Raw genomic sequence first — 16052 nt, forward strand, 5'->3', positions numbered from 1 at the left:
GTCTATGGGTCTTGGTGAAATTCACGAAGTTGTCGGAGCTCAAAGGGGAACCTTACCTGCACCGCCGGCGGTGCAATCAAGGGCATATGATAGCCGTACTGCCGGCGATATGACTCTCTGAGTCAAGCCAATGACTCAGTATAGGCTAAGAAGTACATCTCTGATTTACCATATAATGGTAAACTGACACTCGACTTTACCACTACGCCCAAGTTCATTAAGAGCGTGTTGCACAACTCTAACAGAGCCGAAACCCCCAGCACCAAAATCCCTCCTCTGCGGAGGAATAAGCAAATTTAAACATTCTCTTACAGCTATGTCACATCCAAGAACACCAGAATATGCATTCTCGGGCGGCGTAGCTGTTATTACTGGTGGTGGGAGTGGTCTTGGTGCCGGCCTCGCAAAGCTCGCTGCGGCCCTTGGAATGACCGTCATCATCGCCGACATAGCATACGATCGCGCCCAGTCCGTCGCCTCTAATGTCATCGCTTCTGGAGGCCGTGCCGAAGCGGTCGCGGTCGACGTATCGAAACCGACCGATCTCGATAAGTTTGCAGATGATGTCTTCTCGCGTTACGGGATGGTTCGCCTGTTGATCAATAACGCCGGCATTGAAACTCTTGGCTACATCTCAGAGGTCTCGGCCGCTCGTTGGGAGGCGACGCTCAACGTCAATGTTCACGGCGTAATCCATGGTGTTCGGGCATTCCTCCCCCAGATGCTAGCATCCGGCGAGGAGTGCTGGATCGCTAATACAGCTAGTCTGGCCTCTTTTGGTTCTCTCCCTGGGCAGACAGTCTATGCTACAACCAAGCACGCCGTACAAGGCTTCACAGAGGGACTCGCTTTGGAACTTCAAATCCAAGAAGCAAACATTCACGTATCTTCCATTATTCCTAGTCTTTTACGTACCGACATCCTTGACTCCAACTCATTCCCTAATACACCTGGGGGGGCTGATCGGGTGCAGTCATATCGAGCGAAGCTAGCAAGAATGGCGCAGGAAGAAGGCATGGATGCCGAGGAGGCGAGCAGGATTATACTAGAACAAATTGCTAAGGGGGGGTTCTGGGTCTTGACACACCCAGAGGAAACCAAGGTGGTCATGGCAGCAAGGGCACGTTTTCTGGAGCTACAGGGAATGCCGGCAGTATTTCCGGGGACGGAGGGAAGCAGACTGGAGGCCCCAATGTAGGCTGCTCGTCACCTCGAATACGAAAGATTCATTACTGTTGGAGAGACATATATCCCATAGTGAGTGCCTTGCAGCACAAAGTTGAATTTTTGCAGAAAGGAGGCAATTTTTTGACGCTTGACTTGTTTTGCCCATTTGACCAATTGGAACTCAGTGGCCCATTCCCGCACGGCATCACAAGACCATCGATTGGGGGTTTCATTTATCTAGCATAGGACTTCATATTCGTATCTGTGACATTGTGCTGCACAATTCCATGACTTCTGTTGTGCTCTTAAGGACGCTTCGCCTGAAAAGAGGAACTTGTGCCGCATACTGGGCCTCGGCTCACTCCCCCTCGCGAAGCAGCCATGTTCCACGAACATCGAGCGAGACAACATTACATCTGATTTATGCTGTTTATGAACTACGCACTTGCGGGTCGGAGCTTCTCGGCAATCCAATCCGCATGCAACGTGACGCCCATATAGCTATCAGCATTGCCCGTATCGGCCTTGGCTGCCTCCTTGCCAGGAACTATGCCTCCAAAGTCGACCAAATGCCAGACATGTCCTTTCAGAGGGACAACATGTAAATCGAGACCCCTGTGTCCGCCCTACCGAGAACGAAGATCATGTCAGAGGCGGCTAGTAGTGCGAATACAGGGCATCTACGGGGCATAGGTACCTCTCTTATTTTATCCGCCAGACGCAGGATGTCGCTAAGAAAAACCTCTAGTCCGCCTGCTACCAGAAGCACGTGCGGTGGTAGCATGTCTCGCCAATCTCCCGGGAAGTCAACGGGGCTCGTCCAGTTGTCGTTGGGTCGCAGCCCTCCCAAGTAGGCTTCGCGCCACTTGTTCAAAACCTTCTTCTCCAAGCAGTCGTACTTGGCATTTCGTTGAAAAGACTCGCTCTCGTTGCGAAGGTCCACCCAAGGACACGTCAAACAGGCGGCGACAACCTTCCCGCCGCCGTCTCCTCCTTTCACCGGTGGAATCTCCGGGTGAGGATCAACGAGGTGACGGAGCAAATTTAGGCAGAGGTTGCCGCCCGCCGATTCGCCGGCCAGAATGATGGGCTTGCCCTCTCTTGAAACGAGTTCTTCGTATGCCGCGACGATCTGCCGCAGCCCGTCTGGGAAAGGGTGTTCAGGAGCAAGGTCATAGCGGACGCAGAAGACGTCAGCAAGGATACCGCGAGCGTGGAGCTCAACAGTCAGCTGGAGCAGCCAGCCTACGGCCCCCTCCGGAGAACCAGACACGAAGCCGCCGCCATGTACATACATGATGATGTGAGTTGAACGGGGGAACTTGGCGGCGTAGATGCCACTAAATCGGTCGTTCACGACCTGTAATCAGAGGAATTAGATCATAACCTACGACATTTAGTGCTATGCTTGGTTAACTTGCCTTTTCGGTTGTCCCTTGCTCTTCAAGCAGGGTTGAACAACCCTTGAGGAGGTCTTGAGGGCCCGCAAGATGGCTCTTGGTGACATTTCGGAATTGCGGTATCGTAAGAAAAGCAGACATCCTATGCGTATCATGAATGAGCGGGAGCAGGTCATATCTCGGGAATAGTAAGCCCACCACTTCACCGAGGCATTTGTTAGCATGTGCTGGAGGTTTGGTCCTTGGATTCCGAAGGCTTTCAATAGCAAAGCTCGAAGCTTTGCTTTAGGTAAGACATAGCCTGTTGGCCGTACGAGTTAGCTAGAAGTTCGATCGACATGTAATCCAACCATTGTCAAGGGCTGAGGACGAACCGTAAAGCAGGGTTAAGCAGGCCAGTATCCTGAACTTGTCGGAAATCCCTAGATGGAAAGAGGTTGTCGCCAACATTGTAAGTGCAGCCTTTTGGACTATATGGGGCGTTTTGGCTGACGTATTTGGGGAAAAAAGTAATAATATTTCTCGGGGGGGCGTCTTGTACTCCAATAGGTCCTCGAGACTATTAGAAGGCTGCGATTGCTCGTGGGAATGCTGAAGTCGGAATAGTATTGGTGCTGTCGTGTTGTTTAATTGATTCTGACTCTGCAAGCTGACTCTGTTGATGGGGGGGCTTAGACTGGGGCCTTGACACAGCGTACTGACTCGCCATTGCCCCTTGACCTAAGTGGCCTACTCACGTGATACCCCTTGAGTTATGCACAGCACCCATTTCAGCAAAAGTAACTTGGCTTATTAAGAACAGAAGCATTAAGGTTGCTAATTGGCGACAAAAGGACGGTGCAAGGCAGGTAACCAAATGGAGCCTTGTGTACTATGGTTATTGTTGTGATGAAGCCTTCACCTCTACAAAATTATCACCAACTTCTTGGTAATCTCCCGCGATTGGCAGCGAGAACCTTCCTCGGCACCGAATTTACACAGGTGTGATCAGACGCCATACAAATCTCCTATGTCATTTGCCTGCCATACAAGTCTCTCACAACACCACACCACCAGGCCACCGCTTCTCAACTCACCAACAGCGCAGAGATTGGATATTGCCTTCACATCTTAACCGTATTGAGATCTGTATAACAACTTGTTAGTTGCCAAGTAGAAATCCTCTGTTACTGTCTGGTCATCAACGTACAGAAGGTCAAGTCTTGCTTAATCGTCTCTCGTTGCGAGACGCCGTTGCCCATGAACCAGAAGGGGTTGCCCTGCGCAAAGTCAGTGAAGTCAACGCACCAAGGCGTACACGGTCCAGTGGTCGTACATTAATATACTGGATCTCAAAATCTTCATATCGAGGACTTTCAATCAACTCCATGAAGTGATTACTTGAGCCCGGCCAAACAGCAGTTATCTTGCCGGTGGTGCGATCCTTGTCTAAGTAGATGGAATTCAACATATCAGTCACACTCTCCCTGTATGTTCGTAGTCTGAAGAGGGAGTGCACTTACACCAACTCTGGCAAGACCCTTGCCAGACCATGTCTTTATGCACTTCCTGTATATAGGCGTTAAATGCATCTTGGACTGACTGCTTGACCTCAAGCGTCCTGATCTGATCACGTTGCATCTTCTGAATTGCCTGAATAATGTATGCAGCGCTTGACGGGATTGTTAACGGCTGAGACCTTGGGACTGATCACAAAAAGATTTCGATATAGCTCACCTCCACTCAATGCATGGCACCAAGGATCCATTCGCAATAGGGCAATTAGGGCCAAGGATCGCTGCGCGGAAATTAGTACGTACTTACGCCTTGTCCGGCGGTTTAGCACTCACTGAAATAGTTTGGCAGCCCAGCGATGGCGAGACTAAGATATGCCTCGGGGCCCTTGGCCCGCCATCTATCTTTCAAGCTCACACCGTCACGGCCCAGGATCTCGAATCGAGACGAGAAGGATGTGTTGAACCCTGTGGCACAAATGAGGACGTCTACCTCGCGAACCTGCCCGTCCAGCGTCTCGATGCCATTTTCCGTGACTCTCGAGATGCCAGTTCTGATTACATCTATGTTTGGGCACTGGACGGCATTGAGGTACGGAAGGCCGGGAGTGATACGGCGACAACCTAGCTCCCAGCTATTCAGGTATATTAGAAACTCTCTCTGGACTTCAGGCACGGACAATCGACTTACCTGGGAATCAGTTTTTCCTGCAATTCTGGTGACTTGATGGCTTCTCTCATCTTATTCTCCGCCCACTGCAGCCTTGTCAGCAAAGGTGTCGGAAACACAGACATTGCAGTGTGTGCTCACCATCCTGCCGTCCTTTTGTGCCTTGGAGTTTTTGTAGTTACTGGCAAAGTTCTCGTTCATCTGCTGCTCGATAGCTTTTCTAAAGCTGCGATAATACTCGCCATTGTTGGTAAAGCGTTCGATATCGGCTGCCGAGTCTGTTGAAAGTCAGTGCAAAGTGCTGGTAGTGCGGATCCTGATCTGTTAGACTCACAAGGCTCGTTAAAGGAAGAGGATTCAATGCCAAAACCGACTGTGGGGAGGATGTAGGTGGGCGACCTAACATAGACGTCCAATTTGGACACCTTGGGCTGAATCGCAGGCACGACTTGGATGCTGCTGGCTCCAGAGCCGATGACCGCTACCGACTTGCCCTCCAAGTCTATCGTTGGATCCTACATTTTGATTAGCAAACATGGCTCCCCTCAACTGCGGTGCAACTATGTTAATGGTACCCAGGCGGCAGTATGGAGCAATCTGCCTTTGAATGTGTCAAGGCCCTCGATGTTGGGCCACTTCCAGTCATTGAGAATACCTCCAGCATTAATAAGAACATCTGCATTATGCTCCTCTTCGCTGGTAGGGGTGCCCGGACACGAAGATCTAGAGACACGCACGCGCCACTTGCCCGATGGTTCATCCCAAGTGGCACCCACGACGGCGGAGTTGAAGGTGATCAGAGGATAGAGGTTGTTCCGCTCGGCTACACCTTTAAAGTAGCTTCCAATTTCCTCGGCTGGTGAAAAGCTGATGTGAAGATGTGTTGTTAGCACTACTCAGCGGCAAATGTCAAAGACTCTTCTCACTGGCTGCTCCAGTCCTTCTTTGAATCGAACGTGTACTGGTACGCATGGCTGGCTATGTCACAGGCGGCCCCGGGGTACCGCGTCTCAAACCACGTGCCACCCACATCCCGGTTCTTCTCAAAGCACTGGTAGGTGATGTTGGGAATTTCCTTGAGTTGTATCAGGGTAGCAATACCGGACGCCCCTGCACCTACGATGATGATGTGAAGCGGCCTACGGGAGACATCATATAGCGGGTATTGTCCATAGCTTGGGGGTACTTCGGCCGTGTGCGAACCATCAACACTAGGTCCGTTGGTAAGGGCCATAGTGAGAAGGGTAGTAGGTAGAAGGTGGGGCGAAATAGGCTGTAGGAGTAATCTCGAGAGAGTCTGTGCCAGAGACACAGCGGCTAGTACCACGTTGAAGACCAGAGACAACAGCAGTAAATATCCTTCCTCTAGATAAACCTTGGTGACAATCACAATCTAATCACGAGAGTTAGTATGCCTAATTTGGGTGATGTGGGGAAGAGGGGCCACTTGAGTCAGAGTTGCGAGTCAGCGCACTCGAGGCTCGGCAAGACGGCGGCATGAACGGAGAAATGGAATTGTTTCTCTCCTTGGGGTTTCGTACAGAGGATGCTCCATTGAGAGCTGCTAACCCTAAAAGGCACTAGAAGGTGACTAGCACAGTGTTCAAGCAGACCTTGATCAACAGCGAATGACGCATGCTGAGAGATAAGGGCACACAATATAGCAACTGTCATACCAAATTCACCGCAACTTATGCCTTGTTTGTACCGGCACAGAAATGATTGTAGATGGTCCATCGCAACGATCGATTCAGCACAGGATTTCGATCCGGGTTCAACCATACTATCCTTGCCGTTGTGACCAGGCCAAGGAACTTCAATGACGGCCGCATAATCCAGTTTCTTCTCATTATCGAAGTTAAGACAAGTGACCGAATCAAAGTCTTGTTAGAGGCCCTGGACAGGGCAGTTCCGCTGGGCTTCACTGCATCCTGCGCCTTTGCCGCAATGCCAGCTGTAAGCTGGTACTGCAGCACAGGAGCCGACCGCGGAGGCGGTGCCTAGGCCTGTCGAAGGGCGACGTTTCTCAGAGACATAGCGAGGTGAAGTCGGGCTCTTGCTAATGGCACCGCAGAGAGCAAGAATTATGGTGATTGGTAAAAGGCACCTTGAAAACAAGAGCTCGTATGTTTACGTACAGGAACAAGCTGCCGGGTTATACCGGCCCAAAAGTCGCCCTCTCGATGGAGAATTTTGGCCAAGGTCAAACCGGAAGTTCCCTCCGTTATCTTCGGATTCTTGTCTATCGTGTCTGCATCTAAACATCCGACTCGGAATGGGTTTCCGGTTGGCGAAACCGAAAACGCACGGCCGGCTAGAAGCGGAGGCTTCAGGGCTGGGTGGTGGGTAGGCTATGGAATCAGCTCGGGATCAAGCACCGAATGGGCAGGCACCAAGTTAAGTTTGGCGGCTTCTAGGCGTGCAATGCTTAAAGGACAATGTTCCCTCTCGGCCAGCACTGAAAGAAGTGTTCACGAACAACGTGGTTCATTCCGGCCTTGACTCCCGACCTTGACGCTGAGCTGACTACCTTGTTGTATTTTCTCCGATTCGACTGAAATGATGCGCTCATTCAACCTGTCGCGAAACGCCCGGGCGACCATTTGTCAGAAGGCTGTGGCGTCACCCATGGGCCGGAGACAACTGACCGTCTTGCATCCTCCAAAGTTCCAGAACGAAAAATTCGTACGCGAGGCTCCCCTTTCTACATACATCTAGACGGCCTTAGTTATCTAACCTATCTAACTACATAGCTCGATTACGCTAAAGGTTCTCCAGAGAGAGCCTCACTCCAGAAGGCCTTGAGACGGCTTAAAGGCCAGATACCTGTCCAGATCCCAGTCACTGTCAATGGAACTACGGTATGGGCTGCTTTGAACCAGATTAGACCTTGGCTGACCCCAGAAAAAATTGACAGCTGAAATCCAGTGACTTTCAATCACAAGCGAATCCATCGAAGCACAGCGAGACTGTAGCTCAGTATGCCTGTGCTACGCCGGACCAGGTCAATGCATCCATTGATGCTGCATTGAAGGCCAAGCCTGCCTGGGAGGCTCTTCCTTTCGAAGACCGCGCCGCTATCTTCCTGAGGGCCTCGGAGCTCATTGCTGGTAAATACCGATCCGACGTTGTTGCTTCGACCATGCTTGGTCAAGGCAAGAATATTTGGCAAGCGGAAATTGAGGCTCCCACCGAGACCGTCGACTTCTTCCGTTACTATGTTCAAGAAGTCTGGAAGCTTTACTCGTACCAGCCGACAGAGCAGCCCGACGGAAACTGGAACAAGATGGAGTATCGTCCGTTGGAGGGTTTTGTTTACTCTATCGCTCCCTTCAACTTCACTGCTCTTGGCGCAACACTTATCGGGCCGGCTGCTCTGCTCGGTAACGTCGTTATCTGGAAGCCCTCGGCCTACGCCATGCATTCGGCCTACCTCATCCATCAGATCCTCCTGGAGGCTGGACTTCCCAAAGATGTGATCCAATTTCTCCCAGGTGATGCCGAGGAGATCACCAACACCGTCCTCAAGCGGCCCGAGTTCGCCGCCATCAGCTTTATCGGGTCCACCCAAGTCTTCAAGGGGATTCAGAAGAAGATCGGAGACGGCGTGGGCAAGGGCATTTATAACTCGTACCCCCGAGTTGTTGGCGAGACCGGCGGCAAGAACTGGGGTGTGGTCCATCCCTCGGCTGATGTCAAGAGCGCAGCCTTCCATACCATCCGTGGAGCTTTTGAATATCAGGGCCAAAAGTGCTCCGCGTGCTCTCGGGTATACGTTGCAGAATCCGTCTGGCCAGAGTTCAAAAATCACCTTCAAGAACAGCTTTCCAAGCTCAAGGTTGGCAACGTGGAGGAGTTCGACAACTTTATCACCCCGGTTATTCATGAGGCCTCATTCGATAAACTGAATAAGGTCATAGAAGACGCCAAGAATGACCCCGAACTTGAGCTTATTGCAGGAGGGAAGGCCTCCAAGGAGGACGGCTACTTTGTTCATCCGACGGTCTATAAGACGTCCAACCCGCGACATGACATCATGTCCCGTGAACTATTTGGCCCTATCCTAAGCATTTATGTCTATCCTGATGCCGAGTGGGAGAAGACCCTTGAGCTTGTTGATACGACTTCGCGCTACGGTCTGACTGGTAGCATCTTTGCAATGGACCCATATGCATCACGACAAGCACAGACGAAGCTCAAGCATGCTGCGGGCATGTTATATATCAACACAAAGTGCACGGGATCCGTCGTCGCGCAGCAACCTTTCGGCGGTAGCCGAGATTCCGGCACCAACGATAAGACCGGCACTGTTGCTCATCTTCAGCGCTTTACCAGCGTCAGATCGATCAAGGAGGAATACAATCCTCTGAACGAGATCCAGTACCCTTCTAACGAGGTGTAAATGACTCGGTCAATGCTCCGGGGCAGAAATGCCTCTGGTATGTTCTGCGCTGAGACGCCGTATCGAAAAGGGAGTCCCGGTGTTGAACAGGACAAGATTGTTACTAAAGAGACTTTAAAAAGATGCGCTAGGAACAATTGAAGAGGTTGAAAAGCTCTCTGCGCAGCGTTTGTGATCTGATGGCGTGTTTCAATTTTGCATTCAAGTGGTGAATCATGTTCACCAGAACCTGGGCTTCCCGTCAAGGACTGCCCAAGGTACAGAGTAGAGCTTTCCATACATCAAAGGTAGCTGTCGTAGGCCATAATCGTCAGACTCACGTTTAGCTTTCGGGCGTCAAGGTAGATTAGATTGCTTTCTCATCTCTCCAAAGGCAGTAACTTAGCTATCATATCCCATCATCCAAAGAATCAATCTGACACGACAAAGCCACAAGGCGACAAAAACACAAGGCAATAATGCGATACGGCAAAGTTGCAGTTTTTACTCGACCAGGCGAGCCTATTCAGATTGTTGAGGAACAAATTCGACAAACGGCGCCTGATGAGATCCTCGTGCGTGTGTCCATAACCGGAATCTGTGACAGTGATGTGCAGAGACCGAAGGGCGACCTCCCAGTCAAGTGGAGTGGAGTTTGCTTTGAACATGAAGCAGTTGGGGTTATTGAAAGCCTCAGAGAGGAAGTCAAGGCCGACAGCGTAGGCGCATCGCTGAACAAAGGTGACACCCTCTATTGGATGCCGTAAGCACCTTGCGGTACTTGCTCGGAATGCGGCACCTCGAATCCATTGCGATTCAAGGACGTCAACTGGCCGCCGCCTGTTGGAAAGCCAAATGGAGCGGGTTCAGGCAATATGCAACACTCGACAAAAAGTGCGTTTATATTCGAGTACCTACCGCTGTTTCCATCGAGAACGTCATTACCTTTGGGTGTGGAATGCCCACGGCCTTGAGAGGTTTAAAGCAGCTCGGCACCATTAGCCCTGGCGACGAGGTTGTCATACAAGGCTCAGGCCCTGTTGGCCTAGCATGCACACTTTCAGCGAGCCTTGCTGGTGCCCGTTCTGTTATCGTGATCGGAGATCCCGACCATCGCTTTGCAGCGGCAGTTTTGCTCGGCGCGACCTGCACGATGTCTGTCGCCAACACTAACCCGGAATCGAGACTGGAGCAGGTTAAACATCTCACGGCAGGCCATGGGGCAAGCTTTGTCGTGGAAGCAGCTGGAACAGTGGCCGCGTTCCCCGAGGGCCTCAACCTTCTTCGAATGGAAGGAAAGTATTTAATTCTAGGCCTATACTCTGGAAATTCTACGGTTTTAATTGACCCGGTACGGGTCGACAACCTCAATCTACGTATTAGTGGCAGCTTGGGCTTGGACGTCGAGAGGTACAAGCAAACAGTGGACATCGCAGAAAAGTGTGGTACAGAACTACAATTTGCAGATTTAATAACGCATCGCTTTTCATTAGATCACCTACAGGAGGCTCTTGTTTTAGTAGGGCAGGGAATACCAATTAGACGCTGTAGTTGTGCCGAACTGAATACATAGCATTTTTATATTGTAATTCTACCTTGACCTGTGATTCATGTAGGGTAGCAATTCCAATGCCTCGTTATGACCCGTTATCAGGCGCGCGCCGTAACGATTTGGCATACAACTTTAATCCCACCCACCGCAATTAACTTCTAGTATTTGAGGAGCATCTCCGACGTCTTTGTCGATCGCAGATGGCCTCCGAAAAAAATTCAAAATAACTTCGGCAGTTCTTTGGGTCCGTTTGTGTGAAGATTTCAACTTCGTCTTCATCCACTGATTCATCTTCTGGCAAAGGAGATATATTGCAGCAATGACTACCGAGAGAAAGCTACTCAGCGAAGAAGGAAGATGTCGGACTTCCAGCAGTATATTTGACATCCCAAGAGGATATGGAAACGACAGTTTGGCGTCTTTAAAGTAGGTTGACTATCAGCTCGATTTGGTCCACGTGAACATCAACCGGTAGGACCTATGGACTAATACGAGAACTTCAAAGCAGGCCTCTTTTCGTTTTAGCCTCACTGGATGGCAAATTCACTGGATGGCAGTGCTGTGTTGAAGGAACTAATCTGCTGATGGTTGCCGCGGCTACATCAGGCTATGGTTGAAATCGGACTGGGGGATACGGGGGATTCCTCGGCTATCATTGCATCCAAATTACACCGAGGATAAAAGAGTTGATCATTCGGGCTCACCAGCGTGGCGTACCAGGCGCCGAGATAGGAAAGCCATTTCTCGGACCTGATAATGGTCTCGGCCTCATCGTCACACTGTAAAGGGGAATGAGGCACTTGCGTTTTCTATAGACTAGTTGGATGTAACGAGAATCAAAGGAGTCAAAAAACTTACATCATAACACGAGTCATTAGTCTGACTACTTGAATATTACAACTGTCTGAATCGTCACAAAAGATGCCATGTCCCGAGTCACAAGCTATAGAAGATGTTTAACATCGATTTCAAAATTTCTCGGAGCACGGGATGTGAATATCGACCTACATCGACTACTCATAGAAGAACTTAGCAGCGTAGGGGCAGAACCCACAGACGTCACTTATAAGGAGGTTAAATGTCCTAGAACAGCTCGACCGGCGATTTAGTGTTCGCCGCTGTCGGCTTTATCCTCCCGTATGATATTATATACGCACGGAGGAGGCTTCATAGCGGGTTCACCGTCGAGCCATCGCGGGATGGTGGCGCATCTCGTCAAGAGGGTTAGAAGTCGAGCCCTCATCGTTGATTACATACGAGCACCGGAACACCAATTTTCCAAGCAAATCAACGAAATAGTTGCCGCATATAGGTAGCTAATCGAAGAAAAATATTTCTCTAGCAATAATATTGCTTTCGCGGGTGATTCTGCTAGAGGAAATCTAACTATGTCGGTTGCGCTTGCGGCCAAGCAGCTTGACTTGGAAGTTCCGGCAGCTATTACTGCATTTTCCCCTTGGGTCGATATAAGGATGCCCGGGGAGAGTTGACAGACGAACGCGAGCCAGGACGTCTCGGTGGTTCTAGAAGCCATGCAAGGCATGCTCAAGATATACTTGGGTGATACTCTTCTAGACGAGCCGCTAGTGGACTTGCTTTCCGTAGACCTCAAAGGACTCCCGCCCATGTGTTTAACAGCAGGTGGGCTAGAGGTCTTACGGGATGACTCAACTCTGTTGGCAAAGCACGCAAAGTCGGCAGGAGTTGAAGTGCAGTTAGAAGTGGTCGAGGGGATGCAGCACGTATGGGTTTTCATGGCCGTAAATGCACCCGAGGCGGAAGCCACCCTTTCTCAGGCCGCAGATTTCATTCACGATAAGATAGGGAACTAGGATTTGGGTTTCAATTGGTGGCTCGTTTGGTATACGTCTGGCTCCAGCTTTCTGTCCGATTGCAACGGATCCGGATTAAGTAGAAGACCCGTCCATCATCACAATCATAAGACGGCACACCCTCAAGAGACTTTTCCTAGGGTCCTCCCCATAAAATCACCATTTAAGACTATGAGCTATATGTTGGCGACTTCTGTTATTGTCCCCGAGGGCAAGGACGACTTCGAAACTAGCTAGCATTCCTTTCTCAACCGTACAATCATGTACCAGCCCACTCAAGCAACCCAGTTCCAAAACTTCTGAAGGTTATTCTTGGCCATCGGCAAGTCATCCATGGTCTCAAGCTCGTCCATCTCCCTCCGCCCAGTCTCGGCATCAATATCCTTTGTCGGGATCCAAAACGAACTCCGAGACCAAGTCTTGTGACCGAGATACAAGACCAAGAAAATCGGAAGCGTGATATAAGAGGCCAAGAAATTGCGCACATCCCAGTTTCTTCTGATGAAGACGTCAAACCCATTCGTGAGCATAAGGAGAGTGACGATGACGAGTGTGACCCAAGTTGCGTACGGCTGGAAGAGCGTCTTGTACGGCAGAATTTGGAGCAGTCCATTGAACTCCATCGCCCGTCGGAAACGCAGATATGTGACGCAGACGATGATCCACGACAGAAGGCCTGATACGATGGCTATGCTGACGAACCAGTTGAAAACAACAGCTCCGGAATTCGAAACATTGAGGAAGGCCAGGAGGCCCATTGCCCAGGTCGTCAGGACAGCAACCCAGGGGACTCCATTCTTATTGGTAATGGAGAAGAGCTTAGGGGCCTGATGTTCAAGAGACAGCGAGTACAAGACTCGGCTTCCTGAATATAGGAACGAGTTTCCGGCAGACCAGGCGGACGTCAGGATGGCGGCGTTTATGATGTGGTTCAGAGCCGGGATGCCGACCATCTGGATCCCAATGACGAAGGGACTTGCGCTCGCATCGGATGAGCCTCCGAGTAGTCTATCATTGTTTGACGGAACCATGATTCCGATAATGAGGGATAAAACGCCGTAAAAGATGGCCAGGCGCCAGACGAAACGGCGAGCAGCCTTGGGGATGTTACGCCGTGGTGCAACCGTCTCTCCAGCGGCAATTGCAATCTGCAAGCTGATATTAGTATGAAACACAGGTAGTAGAAGAGCCTCAAGACTTACCAGTTCTGGGGAGAACAGAAAAGCATAGCTCGCTTTGATAAAAGCATACCAATAGGCCAAGAAACGGCCTGAAGAACCACCGGTTTTAAACTCAATAAACGCCCCCGGGTCCTTCCAATATCTAAAGCCAAGCACGCCATCCTGCCCCGGGGCTCCACCGAAAAAGATGATGATTCCCAGTATAATGAGGCCGATGATGGTGATGACCTTGATGCTTGCGAACCAGAACTCAGCCTCGCCAAAGTAGCTCACAGCAACAATATTCAGAATCAGGTTGACGACTAAGACGACAGCAATCCAAACTGCAACGTGAGCCGGCGGATTCCAGTAGTCGATGATGATGCTGGCCGCAACGGCCTCGGCTCCAACGAGAATCGCGTATGAATACCAGTAGTTCCAGCCAGCTGCGAAAGCAAGGCTCTTATCGACGAATCGGGCGATGAAATATGGGACACTGATGCCTCGCATCGGAAGGTAGGTGACCATCTCGGCCAGGATATTCATGATGACCCAGATGACGAGGATCATGGAGAGGTAGCCCATGAACAGAGGGGCTGGGCCGACTTGAGCGAGGATGGACCCTGAACCGATAAAGAGACCAGTACCAATGGCACCGCCTAAGTGGCAGCTGTAAGAGTGTGCTTTAGAGAAAAAGGGGGAGATGCCATGTACCTAGAGCGAGAAACTGGATGTGGCGACTTTTGAGGCCTCGTTCCAGTTGGTCATGCCGGTTGGCGAGGTTGAACTCTGTTGACTCTCCTGGGCGACTGGTTTGAGGTCTGAGCTCAACCGGACCGTCGGCGTCCTTAGCTTCGTGTTTGGCCTCCATGGCTAGTGGAGCAGCTAAGGGAAGAGCAATATTGACTTGATCTGTAGATAGAAGTAGTTTTCGTCGAGGGAGGGAGGGGGAAGAGGAATGAGGGAGAGATAATGTAGTGGGGAAACAAGACCAAAACTTAAGTTGGCAAACTCGGAGGCGACTGTCCCTTTTTATCCTCCGTGTTCGGATATTGGAAGACAAGGAGGACCCCTTATCATCTGTTGGTACTAGAAATCCATTCAGCTATGAGGCGATGCCCAGACGACTAAGTCTAGAAAGGGGGAAGCGTCTCAGACTATGTAACTGAAGTGGCGTGTAAGTCCGGGAGCCTTGGCCGGGTTACCCGGCGTCTCCGGTATTCGTGGAAGTTATCATCCATTGCCTCTGCTTCATAGGCTACCTGAAAGATGGTGCATCCTGGTATTCAGGTATGAATGGGTAAAACTTCGCCGATCACAGCGCGAGTTGCCAGTCTTCAACTGGCCTACAAGATGTTAAGATCTTCTCAGATCACGATTTCACCGCGGCCGACATAGCTGCGCAAAGGTGGCACTGGCTGGAACTTGGTCTCCTATTGTCATGCCACGAAAAAGCTACTACGTGGATGACTGATAGCCTACTTGATCCGGGAGTGGTCCTAATACCTCACTGATAGGAATGGCGCTGACCCTGTCCACTGTGGACCCTCATCAACGAGACAACCCGCCGGATGCGACTCCCGAGCCATCCATCACCGGGGTTGGCGCTTGTGGGGAGTATGGGGAATACAAGGGGGCTTATCTTGAAGTCCGGGGCAAGGTTCTGCATCTGTCGATGAAGGAATAGCAAGCTGGGAGGGAGCTGCTCTTGTTCCGAGCTGGAGGATCATTGAATCCGAGATCGGCTGGAGTGCCAGAGGTGCATGGAGCATTGGATGAGGTCCTTGGTATTTTCATCCGGCGATTTGGCCAACTTGGCTTTGAGTTGGAAGGTCGTACTGTCTATGACCCGAGACCATGAGTGATGAATCTGGGGAAGGGACACCTGAGCTCAGACCCCCCACTGGCAACAGTGACTGGCAGGGAGCTTACAAGTTCTTTTACTACTGTGATTCCAACTGAGACCTTTCAGGTGCCTCCTTTCACTTTGTTTTGTTGGCTGGATTTTCAATGCGTGTGCGTTGATTGAATCAAACCTCTCAACTCCGAGATCTACCAACACCCTCTGCGATTTCTTGAACACAGTCCCCCAGCCCAGCCGTTAATGGTTTACAAGTCTCCCTTTAAGAGGATTTCAGTTGGCGGCACGGCGATCCTATCAATGAACTAAAACTGGCTATGTGAAGCACAACGCCATAGACGAGCAACCGTCCCCTTCTGGTTAATGGCCACACGGGCGCTCCGCGACATGTTCAGTGAGCGCATCATCTTGACTGACTGGATAGTAGAGAGCTAATTCCAGACTTCAAAGCCCATTTACTCTCAGATGTCAGGTGGCTAGAGAACTGAAAGAGGCTCTTTGAGATATCACTTCTCAACGTGGGGAGGGGGTCCGCA

The 16052-nt window shown here is 50.7% G+C and overlaps 4 protein-coding genes and 1 pseudogene across 5 annotated transcripts, besides 1 other annotated feature; 2 read left to right on the top strand and 3 right to left on the bottom strand.

Annotated features, from left to right (window-relative positions):
• Nucleotides 1-316: 316 nt before the first annotated feature.
• On the top strand, nucleotides 317-1198 carry NCS57_01464700 (uncharacterized protein; the record flags this gene model as incomplete). The annotated part of the gene is made up of 1 exon (XM_053064244.1): nucleotides 317-1198. One exon carries the CDS (start codon nucleotides 317-319, stop codon nucleotides 1196-1198), a length of 882 nt encoding a protein of 293 aa, XP_052906527.1.
• Nucleotides 1199-1604: 406 nt separating this feature from the next.
• On the bottom strand, nucleotides 1605-2708 carry NCS57_01464800 (Abhydrolase-3 domain-containing protein; the record flags this gene model as incomplete). Its single annotated transcript, XM_053064245.1, has 3 exons — nucleotides 1605-1793; nucleotides 1865-2527; nucleotides 2589-2708. 3 exons carry the CDS (start codon nucleotides 2706-2708, stop codon nucleotides 1605-1607), a joined length of 972 nt encoding a protein of 323 aa, XP_052906528.1.
• Nucleotides 2709-3670: 962 nt separating this feature from the next.
• NCS57_01464900 lies at nucleotides 3671-6123 on the bottom strand (annotated as a pseudogene). The gene is made up of 11 exons: nucleotides 5657-6123; nucleotides 5306-5597; nucleotides 5065-5245; nucleotides 4872-5008; nucleotides 4752-4816; nucleotides 4397-4695; nucleotides 4284-4344; nucleotides 4070-4218; nucleotides 3883-3995; nucleotides 3757-3826; nucleotides 3671-3693 (listed from the first exon to the last, which is right to left on the bottom strand).
• Nucleotides 3671-6123: a sequence feature.
• A 1235-nt stretch (nucleotides 6124-7358) lies between these two features.
• Nucleotides 7359-9132, top strand: NCS57_01465000 (uncharacterized protein; the record flags this gene model as incomplete). The annotated part of the gene is made up of 3 exons (XM_053064246.1): nucleotides 7359-7415; nucleotides 7484-7591; nucleotides 7648-9132. The coding sequence occupies 3 exons, from the start codon at nucleotides 7359-7361 to the stop codon at nucleotides 9130-9132; spliced, it is 1650 nt and encodes a 549-aa protein (XP_052906529.1).
• Nucleotides 9133-12770: 3638 nt separating this feature from the next.
• Nucleotides 12771-14526, bottom strand: NCS57_01465100 (putative proline-specific permease put4; the record flags this gene model as incomplete). Its single annotated transcript, XM_053064247.1, has 3 exons — nucleotides 12771-13643; nucleotides 13698-14314; nucleotides 14370-14526. 3 exons carry the CDS (start codon nucleotides 14524-14526, stop codon nucleotides 12771-12773), a joined length of 1647 nt encoding a protein of 548 aa, XP_052906530.1.
• Nucleotides 14527-16052: the final 1526 nt, after the last annotated feature.

The sequence above is a fragment of the Fusarium keratoplasticum genome, chromosome 13 (genome assembly GCF_025433545.1).
Source record: "Fusarium keratoplasticum isolate Fu6.1 chromosome 13, whole genome shotgun sequence".
Taxonomy (NCBI): Eukaryota; Fungi; Ascomycota; class Sordariomycetes; order Hypocreales; family Nectriaceae; genus Fusarium; species Fusarium keratoplasticum.